Source organism: Heterodontus francisci, chromosome 24 (genome assembly GCF_036365525.1).
Source record: "Heterodontus francisci isolate sHetFra1 chromosome 24, sHetFra1.hap1, whole genome shotgun sequence".
NCBI lineage: Eukaryota > Metazoa > Chordata > Chondrichthyes > Heterodontiformes > Heterodontidae > Heterodontus > Heterodontus francisci.
Genome location: NC_090394.1, coordinates 27044172 through 27057653, shown reverse-complemented (window position 1 = coordinate 27057653; position 13482 = coordinate 27044172). Strand labels below are relative to the sequence as shown.

At 40.4% G+C, this 13482-nt stretch overlaps 1 protein-coding gene across 5 annotated transcripts in view; it reads right to left on the bottom strand.

Annotated features, from left to right (window-relative positions):
• Positions 1–13482, bottom strand: part of LOC137383258 (actin-related protein 2/3 complex subunit 1A-B) — a 59436-nt gene that overhangs the window by 5885 nt on the left and 40069 nt on the right. For all 5 annotated transcript variants that reach the window (XM_068055794.1, XM_068055791.1, XM_068055790.1 and 2 more), the window contains 4 exons: positions 9430–9652; positions 6046–6153; positions 1871–2083; positions 117–192 (listed from right to left, as the gene is read on the bottom strand). In XM_068055794.1, coding sequence (XP_067911895.1) covers positions 117–192; positions 1871–2083; positions 6046–6153; positions 9430–9652 — 620 coding nt within the window. The remainder of the gene's footprint in view (positions 1–116; positions 193–1870; positions 2084–6045; positions 6154–9429; positions 9653–13482) is intronic.

The window sequence follows — 13482 nt, the reverse complement described above, 5'->3', positions numbered from 1 at the left end:
GCCATACAGTAGCAAATACTATATTCAAGACTTTTAATAGCAAATGTGGACTAGACAATACAGAAGCTTGAGTCAATCCAATAGACTTTAGTAACATGAAACCAGGTTGTACTCACTGCTGCCACTATGTTATTCTCAGAGACAAAAATCACACTCAACAGAGGGAGAAATTCGGTCTTCGTTTGAGAAACCCTATAAAGAAAGATTACACTTTAATTCTAACCACTTATCTTTTAAACATCCTTAGCCATGACAATTTAATCACCTATTTCCCTTTTAAGAGTAAGAACCCCTTCAGCTAGAAGGGCAGTATTGACTACAGACTTAGTCAGTAGTCCAACATTGTTAGCCCAATTTTCTCTCCATTTTTCCTGAAGGCATAGGCCCCACTATGATACTAACCCATGGGAACCACTAGCCCTCTGTTACCTTAGCCAAGTGATTATTCTTTACAAGTTCAGCTAGACACCAAGTACTAGTAGACTGTTCAACTGTGGAAAGCATCACAAGAGCTCCATTCTGTTTTTTTACTAGGCATTCACACATGCATACTTTCCAGTAGTGAACAGGAGCAGAAGCCCCAGCTGATTTGCCCCACTCGCTAATGAACGACAACTGAAGCCAACTTTAGAGGCCCATCCACTGTCTCAGCTGAGATTAGCTAATTCAGGACAGATCAGGCAGCTTCTAGTCTATATGGCTGTACTACCCTTGGCAGATAGAATAAAAGACCTATTCACTAGTCAAATTGCCCTTTCTTACACTTTGATGTTGAACTAAACTGGACTACCAGCCACATATTGAGAAACTGCCAATGTAATTCTTTTTTGTGTTCATAACTAGCACTACCATAGTACACAGGGAGCGAAGGTGTAGGAAGAGTACATTTCACATACTCCTTGCTTGTTTTGGAGAAAATTATATTCCCGTCAAATACTTTGATTTAACAATAAGAAGTTAATTTTATCGCAACCGCTAAGATGACCCTATGGGACGATCTCACTCCCTACCCAACCGATCAAGTGATTACAATTACAAGTAGTGGCTCCATTACAAACATGAGAGGACATGAGATTTCACAGTAGCCTTACAGCCCCTGGAATCAATGCTTAAAGACTGGGGATGTCAATTTTCTAGTAGATTTTATGAAGCATTCCTCATTCCGGCCTGAAGTTGCACCTACTGTTGTTTGCAACAGAAAACTCATGGATTTATGGTTGATACCCCATAATAGACATCATTGGAGCAGCTGAGTAGGAAGGGAGAGCCAACTCAAGGGTCTATATGACACAAAATAAAATTGCTTTTAAAAGTTAATGTCTGGCAACTGTATAATGTTATTTCGATAAAACAGGGATTGTTTTGACCAAAGCTACTCCCATTTACTCCCATTTTCAGGATGTGCAGGTTTACATGGCATCCCACTGACACCATGTGGTGTGAACATGCATTACACAAGAAAGTGTTGAAAAAATTCAACTACAATTCAATTCAAAACAAGCCCCAACATTTTACAGAGCAACATAGGAACAGGCCCCTATATTCCAAGTGAATGGTGCAATTGATGTGAAATAACTTTATACAAACACAAATTGTCTCTTCATACCTGCTTAACAGATTTGTGAAAGACTAAATGTAAAACACCAAATTCAAAAGCATTTGAATCCTATAATTTCACTCAATATACTTTACCTAATCCCAATTTAGTTTGAAATAAAATCAGCAAAGCTGTGATTCACAAGTATGTTTAGATTCAAAAAATACATTTTCAAAACCTACCCTCCTATGCTTCCTTTTTTTTAAATTACATTTTTTGGAGGCTAGCATGATCCTCCTTTCATCTGAAAGGAAGAGAAGGAATGGTACTTACGTCATATTTTTACCAGCATCAACAACAGATACAGTACTGTCGTGGCTGACCCATGCCAGGCGGTTTCCTGTGGCAGAGAAAGAAACACTGTGGACCCAGCCACCACTGCCAGCACCCCCAAACTCTGCCATCACCTGTCCAAAAGGCATTTTGGAACCCCAGGGTGTGGCAGAAGGCTTTGTGTCTACTTCTTTGATGTATGCAGAAAAAACTCTAAAGAAAATAGAAATTGAATTGTCAAAGATATGCTCAAGCACGGTTAATGACACAAGGCATCACAAAGCTATCGATGCATTACAAAGTATTTGGCGTAAAACAGAGGCGCTCATGAGGTAATGTGCTAATACTATGCAAGTATTTTACTGTTATACAATCTTAGCCCTGTACATATTGTCACCTCCCATATTCGCTGTCACTGTGACAAAGGCAATCTAATCTTCCTCGTCCTTCTCAACCTGTCTGCAGTCTTTGACACAGCTGATCACATTATCTTCCTCTACTGCCTCTTCACTGTTGTCCAACTGGGTGCGACTGGACTTGCCTGCTTCCATTCTTATCTATCATCCATGACTGGCAGAGACTGGGCTGCATTGAGGGCGGTCTCAGTGACACCATTCTCCCTGGAGTACAGTTCTAGGTAGTGCTCAACTCAGCGGTCCATTTGCTTGCGTTGGTCAGTGATTGTGTCCCCTGATTTAGATTTGAGGGGGGCGATCTTCGTGATGGTTGGCCCAAAAGCTCTCTTAATGCCATCATACATTCCTCTGATGTTTCCGGTGTCTGAGGCCAGCTGAATATGACTGCATAGGTGTTGCCAGTAGTCATTTGCGCAGCGCCTGGCTGTTCTTTGTGCAGCACTTCTGGCTGTTTTAAGTGCCTCGGATGTTAACTTGCTGGGGGCTTTTTTGTAGTTCAGCAGTGCAATGCCCTTAGTGGCTATGACAGGTTCCAGCTCTTCAAAATGAGATTGAAACCAGTCTGCATTCCGCTTCACATGTTTGCCATAGGTGGTCATGGCTGACTCATAGATGGCATCTGTGATGTGGGCCCACTTGGTCTCTGCATCCCCTGTGGGAGTGTTTTGAAGGGATTTTTCAAGTGAATTTAGAAATTTTTGTAACAGCTGTGAATAAGAAATTCTGCTCGTGTTGATGCGCGGGTGGCCCTTCTGCTTGGAGTGATGCAGCTTCTTTGGTTTGAGTCTAACCTTACTGCACACCAGGGACTGGTCGGTGTCGCAGTCCGCACTGTGGAAGCTGCGTGTGATTTGAACACAGTTTAAGGAGGCTCGCCTTGTGACGATGAGGTCCAGCTGGTGCCAACGACGTGATCTTGGGTGCCTCCAAGAAACCTGGTGACAGGGTTTGGTATGAAAGAACGAGTTGGCGATGCAGAGGTTATGATAGGTACACAACTCAAGCAGTCTCTGTCCATTCTCATTCATCGTTCCAATGCCATAGCACCCAAGGCAGGGGGACCATGAGTCATGGTCGGCCCCAACCCTGGCATTAATGTCCCCCAGCAGGAACAGATGTTCGGTATTGGGGATGCTACTAATGATATTATGGAGTTCTTCGTAGAACTGGTCTTTAACTTCAGGTGGGGAGCAGAGTGTTGGAGCATAGATGCTGAGTAGGTGTACTGGACCAGAGGCGGTGAGCAGTCGGATAGACAGTATGCGTTCTGAGCCATTTGAAAGTGGCTCTATCATGCTGAGCAAAGAGTTTCTGATGGCGAAGCCCACTCCATGCTGTCTTGGTTCTTCAGGATCCTTACCCTGCCAGAAGAAGGTGCAGTCTTGCTCTGTTAGAGATCCGCTCGCAGGGAGACATGTCTCCTGAAGTGCTGCAATGTTCTCTATCATCATAAAGCCTGCTTGAATACCATCAGTAACTGCTTACCCTACAATTGGCCTTGGGAGAAATTGGTTGGCTTGTCTGTGTTCATATCTGATCAGGGAAATAAAAAACAACTAAAGCATAAGGAGAAGCTTGTTAAACGTAAGGGAGACAGGAATAGAAGGTTGTGTGGATAAGGGTAAATGAAGAGGGAGGAGGCTAGAATACAGCATGTACCAGTTGGGCCAAATCTCCTGTTTCTGTGCTGTACATTCTATGTAAATGGCGAATCCTATTGTGGTTCTGCAAGGGAGGGGACGGGTGATAGTAAAATTCAGGAGGGGGAATTCTCAGTTGAAGAAAAAGGAAGACTTAGTGGAAACACTTGTATAGAAGGTGGCACCGTCAGAAAAGATGGACAAGGAGAAACCGGGCGAATGAAACAGAAGCAGGATGGGAGGAGGTACAGTCAAGGTAACTGTGGCAGTCAGTCAGTCAGCTGGCTTATAGTGGATATTAGTCGTTAGCCTGTTCTCACAAATGGAGACAGAAGTTGAGGAAGGGAAGTGTCAGATATGGACTGTTTGAAGGCGAGGGTAGGGTGGAAATTGGAAGCAAAGTTGATGAAATTTTCCAATTCAAGGTGAGAGCAGGCAACACAGTCAATATCATTTAGACAGCAGCTGTTGATGATTCTGCTTTTTCCCATTTACACCTCCTCGAGACTCATTTTTTGTTTCTTTATGTCCCCCATTATCATCTCCTTTTGCCTTGCACCATCATCCCTTTTGTCTTTTAAATCACTCCTGCCTTCCACCTTATCACAATCCCTCCCCACTTTCCCTGCTTCCGCACTTGTTTAAAACCAATTACCTCCAACTTTTTCCAGTGCTGGCAAAAGGTCATTGATCTGAAATGTTAACTTTGTTTCTCTCCCCATAGATGCTACCTGAGCTGTTGAGCAAATCCAACATTTTCTGTTTCGTTCCTGATTTCCAGCATCCACAGCTTTTGCATTAACATTCGGTTCATTAAATTCTAATACTCAATTTGCCATGAAATACAATATTTTTTCAATATTGTCAAGTGATGCATTACATTAAGATGTTGGTGATGCGACTGAAAGCACCCTTTGTCCTTTCTGGCTTATTTAGTCTTCAAACATTGGAAATATACAATAGCAAATATACAATATAGCAAGAAAACCGAACAAAATAAAGAGCTCAGATCAGTAATTCAACTTCAGAGTTCTGATATTTTTCTCCGAGGTATAATGTGGAGGTTATATGAAGTCTTAGGCAGTAGGCAGTTATGTGGAAAATTGAACTAAAACAGAACAATGTGAAGTATATTTTGAGCAAATGTCAGAGTGGAACTGTAAGATTCTCAGTGGAGTACAGGAAGCAAGAGATCTGTGGAAGCAGGATCACAGAGGGAAAGGACCAAAGCAAATAGGATTTTTGGTTTTATATACAGCAGCACTGAATATAGTAGCTAGGAGTTGGTGAATTGGTAGAAAATGCTGGTTATATCACAGTTTGGGCATACTGTTAGAGAAAGGATATCACGCCATAGAACAGTCGTACTGTATATGCACTAAAATTATAACAGAAAGAGATGATATAGTTTGATGACTATTGGTGTATTCACCAGAGCAGACAGGCTTAAGGGGATTTAATAGAAATATTAAAAATTTTGAAGGGTTTTGAAGAGTGAGTAGTGGAAGATTATTTCCTCGGTGATGAGTTGGTACCGAGAAAGTATAAATGGAATTAGTACTGGGAAAAAATGGGGAGAGCAGAAGGATATTCTTTGTCCAAAGAGTGAAACAAATGTTCTACCAAAGTGGTTATTGAAACAGGCAATCATGTTATTTAAGAGGGGAGTAGACAGACACTTGGAAGATGGACATAAAATACAGGGAAAGAGAACTGAAATGAGATTACAGTAAATAGCTGCAGAGAGAACTAATCGGCAGCACAGGCAATAGCCAGAGTGATGGCAGAATTATTACAATCCTCCTTAGGACCCATAGATTAGGGAGGGCAAAACTGGCCAGGTTTTCAGCACCTAAATGACCTTTTCCTTCTCACCAAAATTTGAATGCCTATAATAGTCTACCATAGTTTCATTCCAGGTGTTTAGTATATCATCTGAATCTTTAAATTGGATTGCTACTGTCCACATTGAAAGCTTTTCTAAGAAAATATCTGTTTCTTTGACATGGAGAGGAAGTTGTATGAAATTAATTTAGATGTGGTATTATGTATTTATGACCAAATACTAGCATCTGTAAGTTATTTTAAAAACTCCAACAGAAGCTGCAGTGCCTCTCACCTGCATTTGAAGTCACACGAACCTGCTGCCAGTAAGACATTATTGGGATGCCAGTCAAGGCTAAGGATAGTAGAACGAATTGGCTTCTTGATGTGTTTACTCACCCACCTAGAACAGAGAACTACAGCTAATTATGTTAAAGCTTAACAGATGCGCTCTTTCATAAATAAGATCATAAATTTCACTTAAAATGAAATTTATGATTTGAAACTTCTATTCATTTGGTTCAAAAATCTCCCTTCCTGTTTTGTAATGCCCCACCTTCACTGTTTTGTATTGCATCATTTTATGATGCAAAGGTCAGATGGGCCCAGTTCCCAGGCTTTAGCCAATGTGGTGGACATTAGGTATACAAGAGTCTCAGATTAATTTAACTTTGCTTTCCTTCTTCAGATGGAAAATTATCAGTCTGTGGTCAGCAACTCCCTTTGAAGGCTTGTGAGAAAAACTCAATTGTGAGAACAATTGAAGACATAAACCTACATCCCGCCACAATTCAGTACAGCAGCATGATTTTGCATGCTGCAAGCTAACTGAAAGCAAGTATTGATGGAAAAATCAGTGTGTTGATGAAAAACTCTTTGCAGATGATGCCAAATTTGGAGAGGGGCTTCAAACAATCACAGAAGTAAAACAAACAAAAAGGAATCTGCACAGATTGAGAAAATGGGCTGATGACTGGCAAATTGCAATTACGAAGGCAAATGCGAGGTAATAAGACGAAAGGAAGGAAAACAGTGCAGACAGAAACTAAACGCTTCTAAACTAGAGGACATAACAAGATCCAAGAGCATTAATGGACAGCTAACTGCAATCAATCGTGCAGTGTTCAGCAACAGTAAGGAAAGCTAACCAAATCTGCAATGGCTACACTTGAAAAATGGTATAATTCCAGATGCTGTACTACAGCAAGAATAACCAGGACTTGGAGGCAGCACAGAAAAGAGTAATCAAACTGATACCTTGCTTAAGGCAATGGATCCATGAGGAAATATTGAAAAAAAACAAGGATACTATGCAGAAGGCAAGTTTCCATGGCAGTATTATTCAAGCATTTTAAGGCAAGAGAGAATTCAAACCCTGATAATACATTCAAGATTGCCATAAATTCCAGATCTGAGGACATAGGTTTAAGAGGGAATATGGGCTGCCCAGGGAGGAAGATGCTGTGAAAATATTTAAGAGGTAAATTGGATAAATATTTAAGGGAATGTACAATGGTGAAGCATTCACTTTAGGCATCAGCCAGATGGACGACAGCATTTTTTCCCATTCCTGTACTTCCCTATGGTTCCTATAAAAATTGAAGTATTAGGTAAATTTTGATTAACACTTCTTTAGACGGCTGTCTGGTTAAGGCTGTGAGCAGCTGAGCTGCATAACCTGGGAAGGTCCCATTTGACACTCAATCTATGCCAGTTAGCAGAGTATAAATAGGAGTGTGACAATTGTCCAAGATACCATGGCTTTGGTGAGGGGAGGGGCAAGTCAAAAGTTGTCACAGGATAGCTATCCATCAGTTTTGGCTGCAAAGTGCATGCATCTGAATGAAGATGAGGTTTAACTATCATGCACCCAGTGGTCGCCAACACTCACGATTTAAGTTTATAAAATGAAGTATGGAACACTGGGAGGGCACCTACTACCTATGAAACTAGCCAAGTAAGGAGTCAACACATTCAGATGAGATGAGATGGAGGGTCAGAACAATGAGCAAAAAGAAAAACATTAAAGTATTTTAACAAGAAGTCTTTGAAGACTGCTATTCCGCTTAGAAAGATCTATTTCTCTTCTATACTGTCTATTTCCCAATACCACCCCCCCCAACCCCCAATGTTGAATAAAAAGTGCACATTTTAAAAGCTAAGGAAACATACTATTTAAGCAGTTTAAAGTGTCATTGTTCAAATTAGCTGGGAGGTTAAAACGAACCTGAACAAATTATGAAATGAATAAAACAACTGTACAGCTAAAAATACATTTGTCATTAAAACAATATCACCTATCTGCTGCAGAACATGACCTGAATAATGCAGTGAATGTGCACTTCGTAGCTTGCCCGTAATTGTGAACAAAAAGATAAAAAGATCCAATTTCCTTCCATCCGTTTATATGTTTCACAGTCCCTTTGAGGAATGCAGAATAAGGTTTGAAAACAAAAGTGCCAACATATTCTAATATTATGAATTAGTAAATGCTTAATGCAGAACAAAATGTCAGGTTTACAGGCATAGTCTCAACTCATGTTATCTACAATTTATATTAATGACTTAGATGAAGGCACTGAGCACAATGTATCCAAGTTTACTAATGATGCAAAGCTAGGTGGGAAAGCTGTAAGGGGGACACAAAGAGTCTGCAAAGGGATATAGATAGGTTAAGTGAGTGGGAAAGAAGATGGCAGATGGAGTATAGTGTGGGGAAATGTGAGGTAGGAAGAACAGAGAAAGAGAATATTGTTTAAATGGTGAGAAACTATTAATTATTGGCATTGAGAGAGATTTGGGTGTCCTAGTACAAGAAGCACAAAGTTTACATGCAGGTACCGCAATCAATTAGGAAGACAAATGGTATATTGGCCTTTATTGCAAGGGGATTGGAGTACAAGATAAAGAAGTCTTGCTGCAATTGTACAGGGCTTTGGTAAGACCACATCTAAAGTATTATGTACAGTTTTGGTCTCCACACTTCAGGAAGGATTATACTTGCCTCAGAGGGGTGCAACAGGTTCACTAGATTGATTTCTGAAACGAGAGATTTGGCCTATCAGGAGAGATCAAATAAAATGGGCCTATACTTGCGTGGTTTAGAAGAATGAGAGGTGATCTCATTGAAACATAAGATTCTGAGAGGGTTTGACAGGGTAAATGCTGAGAGGCTGTTTCTCCTAGCTGCAGAGTCTAGAATTGGGGTCATAATTTCAGGATAAGGAGACGGCCACTTTGGATTGATGTGAAATTTCTTTAATCAGAGGGTTGTGAATCTTTGGTATTCTCTAACCTAGAGGGCTGTGGATGCTGAGTCATTGAGTTCGATAGATTTAAATGGAGTTTAAGGTCGAGGATCAGTTATGATTTTAAATGAAGCAGGCTCAAGGGGCTGTATGGCCTACTCCTGCTCCTATTTATTATGTTCTTGTTTTCAAAAGCACAATGTATCTGTTCAAGAGTTCACTTTTGATACATCTCATTAATCAATAACCCTATATAATTTTACAATAAAAGCAAAGCTATTATATATGACTATAGGAAAAAAGATCATGAACTCCTGACAAAAATGCTGACATACCAGGCCAGTAACAAAACAGTGCCAAAAGCTGAATATAATTCCTTAGAAGGCATTTAATGCTGGCGACACTCTTGATTTTACCAAGTACTCACTCACCAATCATTTTCTCCTTCAAAGTAGCACACTGAGATCAGCCGAGCACCACTACCTACAGCAAACTTATTTTCCTGAGGAGACCACTTCACAAACGTTGCAGCGCGGTTAATTCTTAGAATGACCAATGTTGGCTTCCACACACCGTCTTTCTGGCTCCACACGTAAGCATTACGGTCAGCGCCACAGGTTACAATGCGATCACTCTGGGGAGCCCAGTCAATGCCTGTACGGAAAATACAGCAACAATTATAGCAAACTCTTTAGGAATTCAACAACCAGAACATGCCAAAACAGCACAAAAAAGATAAATCTTATTCGTGCTGCTATATTTCTTTGGTTTTAAATGTCAAAGAGAACATTGAGAAAAATGTTTTCCCTCCCATGTCAAAAAATATCTGGTCAAAACAGAAAGTTCTTGATCTTAATATTTCAATTATACATAACCTAACCATTGTTAGCAGAAATAATGGCCAGATTAGATAGTTGCCATGGTGGTGACATCTATCCAAGTCTAATTTAAAGGATGTACATTAGAACTGGCCACTAATTCTAATAAGTTCAATTATTTTTTGCTCACTAAGTTTGAGTTTTTGAAATATGTTAAGTCTAAAGATTCTACTCAAGTATTGGCTCAAGTTACTTAAATTTATCATACAGAAAACACAACCAGATGGGATGCCAATAATGCTTTCAAGCCAGTAGGAGACACGAGAAGTGTTTTTTAAAAAAAACTCTTTCATGGGACGTGGGCATTGCTGGCAAGGCCAGCATTTGTTGCCATTCCCTAATTGTCCTGGACAACGGAGTGACTTGCTAGGCCATTTCAGAGGGCAGTTAAGATTCAACCACATTACTGTGGGTCTGGCGTCACATGTAGGCCGGACCAAGTAAGGACGGCAGCTTTCTTTCCCTAAAGGTCATTAGTGAACCAGATACGACAATTGATGATGGTACCATGGTACCAATACTGAGACCAGTTTTCAATTCCAGATTTTCTATTAATAATTGAATTCAAATTCCACCAGTTGCCATGGTGCGATTTGAACCCACGTCCCCATAGCATTAGCCTGGGCCTCTGATTACCAGTCCAGTGATATTACCACCATGTCACCCTCTCCCACTTTCCCTCATCTGCTTGTATTAAACAAAACCCCTATTGTTCTAAAGGGTCATCAACCTGAAACATTGGCTCTGTTTAGTTCTCCATGGACACTGCCTGACCTGCTGCGTATTTCCAGCATTTTCTGTTTTTGTTTCAGATTTTCAGCATCTGTAGTATTTTGCTTTTGTACTCTATTGTAGCTGGTGTAAGACAGACGTGGTTGGATGCAGATATGTTTGCAATTACATGAAAGAAAATCAAGGAAATTTTTTTTTTAATATTCTGAAATACTCTTCCTTTCTGGCTCTTCTAACACAATCGGTTGGCATTCTTCCATCTATGAATGATGATGGACACGCAGCAAACAATTCATTTAAGTGGGTGTCTTCTCTTGCTGCACCTTTGTTGATGGCTGTGAAGGCCAAACCTTGAGAGGCAGGTTCTGCCACAAGTGCTGCACGTGAAGCTGCCAAGTGACGCTGTGAGTTGTTGCTTTTGACGTTGGCACCTGTTGCCAAGCTACTGTAGCAACTGGTCATCATGGTAGAGCACACCAGTCCTCAGGATATCTCGCTATTTCCCTCTTTCAACAACTAGTAACTCCCAGGTGCAATAGTCGACATTTAGGCCTTTCACGTCATGTTTGCAAGCATCCTTAAAGTGGAGCTTTGGGCACCCCATTGGATGTCTGGCCCCATCAACCTTACCATAGAGAGTGTCCTTGGGTATACAACCGTCTTCCATCCTGATGACATGTCCGATCAACCGAAGCTGCCTCTGTTTGCTTAGTGCCAACACATTTGGGAGCTATGCCTTTGAGAGGACTGCTGCATTTGTGATTTTGTCCTGTCAGGATATACCCATAATAAGCCGCAGACTGTGAAGATGGATATCAACCTTCTTTTCCTGGTAGCTGTAAGTCGCCCATGTTTCACTGCCAAACAGCAAGGTGCTGAGAACACAGGCCTTACAGACCTTCAGCTTGGTCCTAAGGGTCAGCTTGGTGTTATCCTGTGCGCTTTTCGTGAGTCGGCCAAAGGTGGGAGCTGCTTTCCCAATACTTGTATTAAGCTCTGCATCAAGGGACAGATAGTTTGTCACCATGAACCCAAGGTAACAGAATTTGCTAACCACTTCCAGTGGGGTTTATTTTAATGTGATCAGGGGCGGAGATACAACACCTTGTCCCATGACCATGGTTTTCTTGATGCTTATAGTCAAGGAGAACAAATTACAGGCATGAGTGATGAGTGAGACAGTTCATGAATCTTATAGCATGAAAATCAATTTCATGAAAACCAATATTAGTACCATGAAATGCTATGTTCAATGAATTACATACATGCAAAGCACCTATCAATTTACATATGGATTCCAAAAATGTTACACATTCCTCATGAGTTGAAGAAGATAGCCAAAAGGGAAAACACAACACTGCCAACTAAGAAACTTCACAGCAAAAGTTCCAAACAATAGAGGACACTCAAACAAATGATTCAAAATATGGCAAGCGCAAGATACACAAACTGTAAACTACCAAAAGTTTAGAAGTGTGATAATTATCCTACAAAACGCAACCCGGCTCAAAACATTTATACTACATCCAACATGCGAAGTTCTGCAAGTTGGTTCATTTAAAAAAAAAAATTGTACCTCAATTTAGGATAATATATACTCAATAAAAATATGGCTTGCACATTTGCTAAAACATTTAATGAGCTGAGTTAGTTGAATTTTCCAATGCCGCAGATACTGTCAATTACTGCCATGTCCCTTGCATCCTAAGTATTGAGTCCACAGCTCAATTCCGGAGTGAGGAGTAAGCACGGAAAACTGGTTAAAGAAATCAGACAGGATTTAACCCTCGTATTTTGTAAACAGCATGTGGGACCCTTTAAAAGGCACAGCTACAGCATTGCCTTACTAACAAAACAGATTTACTTTGGCTGAAATAAGGTATAAGAATTACATTAACTAAAAAGAAGTCACAAAGCACCTTAATTTTATATAATTGCTGCATTATACAACCACCTTTCTTCAACTGGTGACAATACCGAGACAGAGTAAAATTTGAATCTGGCAAGTTTACTTTGGAGTTGCAGCTGCTTGTGCAAGACATGCTGTTACCAATTCAGATCTGTCGTAGATACCTTCTCAGGTTCAGTGGTGTCAGTTGTGCCCAAAACAGTCTGAGCATTCATGGGAGTTGACTCACATTGCCTTATGTCTACTTGTATAATGGTATAAACCAGGGATGGAACACCAGCATCCTATGACATCTTGGCCAGCTGTTTTTATCCGTTGTATGTGTACTCTGCCAATCCCTCTGAAGGTGCAGCATGTTAACATGTAGTTAGGAAAATCTTGGTATGAATCATTAAGTCGCTTTGTCATAGTGAGTGAACATACAACTAAATAGTTCTGATTGATCAGTACAACTTACCCTTGCCTAAAAGATACTAAATAAAAAACATAACACACTTCCCACCAGTGATCATGCTCGACTTGAACAAAATATTTTCTAACTACACTCTAGCATTTCTAATCTCTGAAGTCAACAGAAAAGAAAATCATACAGGGCTTAAAACAGGATGCTGATTCCTTATCACCCGTTTAGCCCTTCTGCCGAAGACACATTTCAAGGCCTTCAGCTTACAATGAAAAATTGGACTGTACTAAAATATTTGTAAGCAATTGGCATTTCACCAGAAAATGTGTACCTGTTCTTTCAGAACACAACAGGTACGTTATACCTTTCGTGAGTCACCTTTAACCCACTGAACAGTTAACTTTATAACTACTTTTGTTGTCCATTAGCCAAAATCTACAAATTGCACTGAAGAATTTTAGTGTAGTTATTACTTTCTGCCTGACAACAGAAAACCTGTGATTAGACCAAAGTATTCTCAAGCAAAAGGAATGGCTTTATGTGATCTGCCCCACTCACTAAA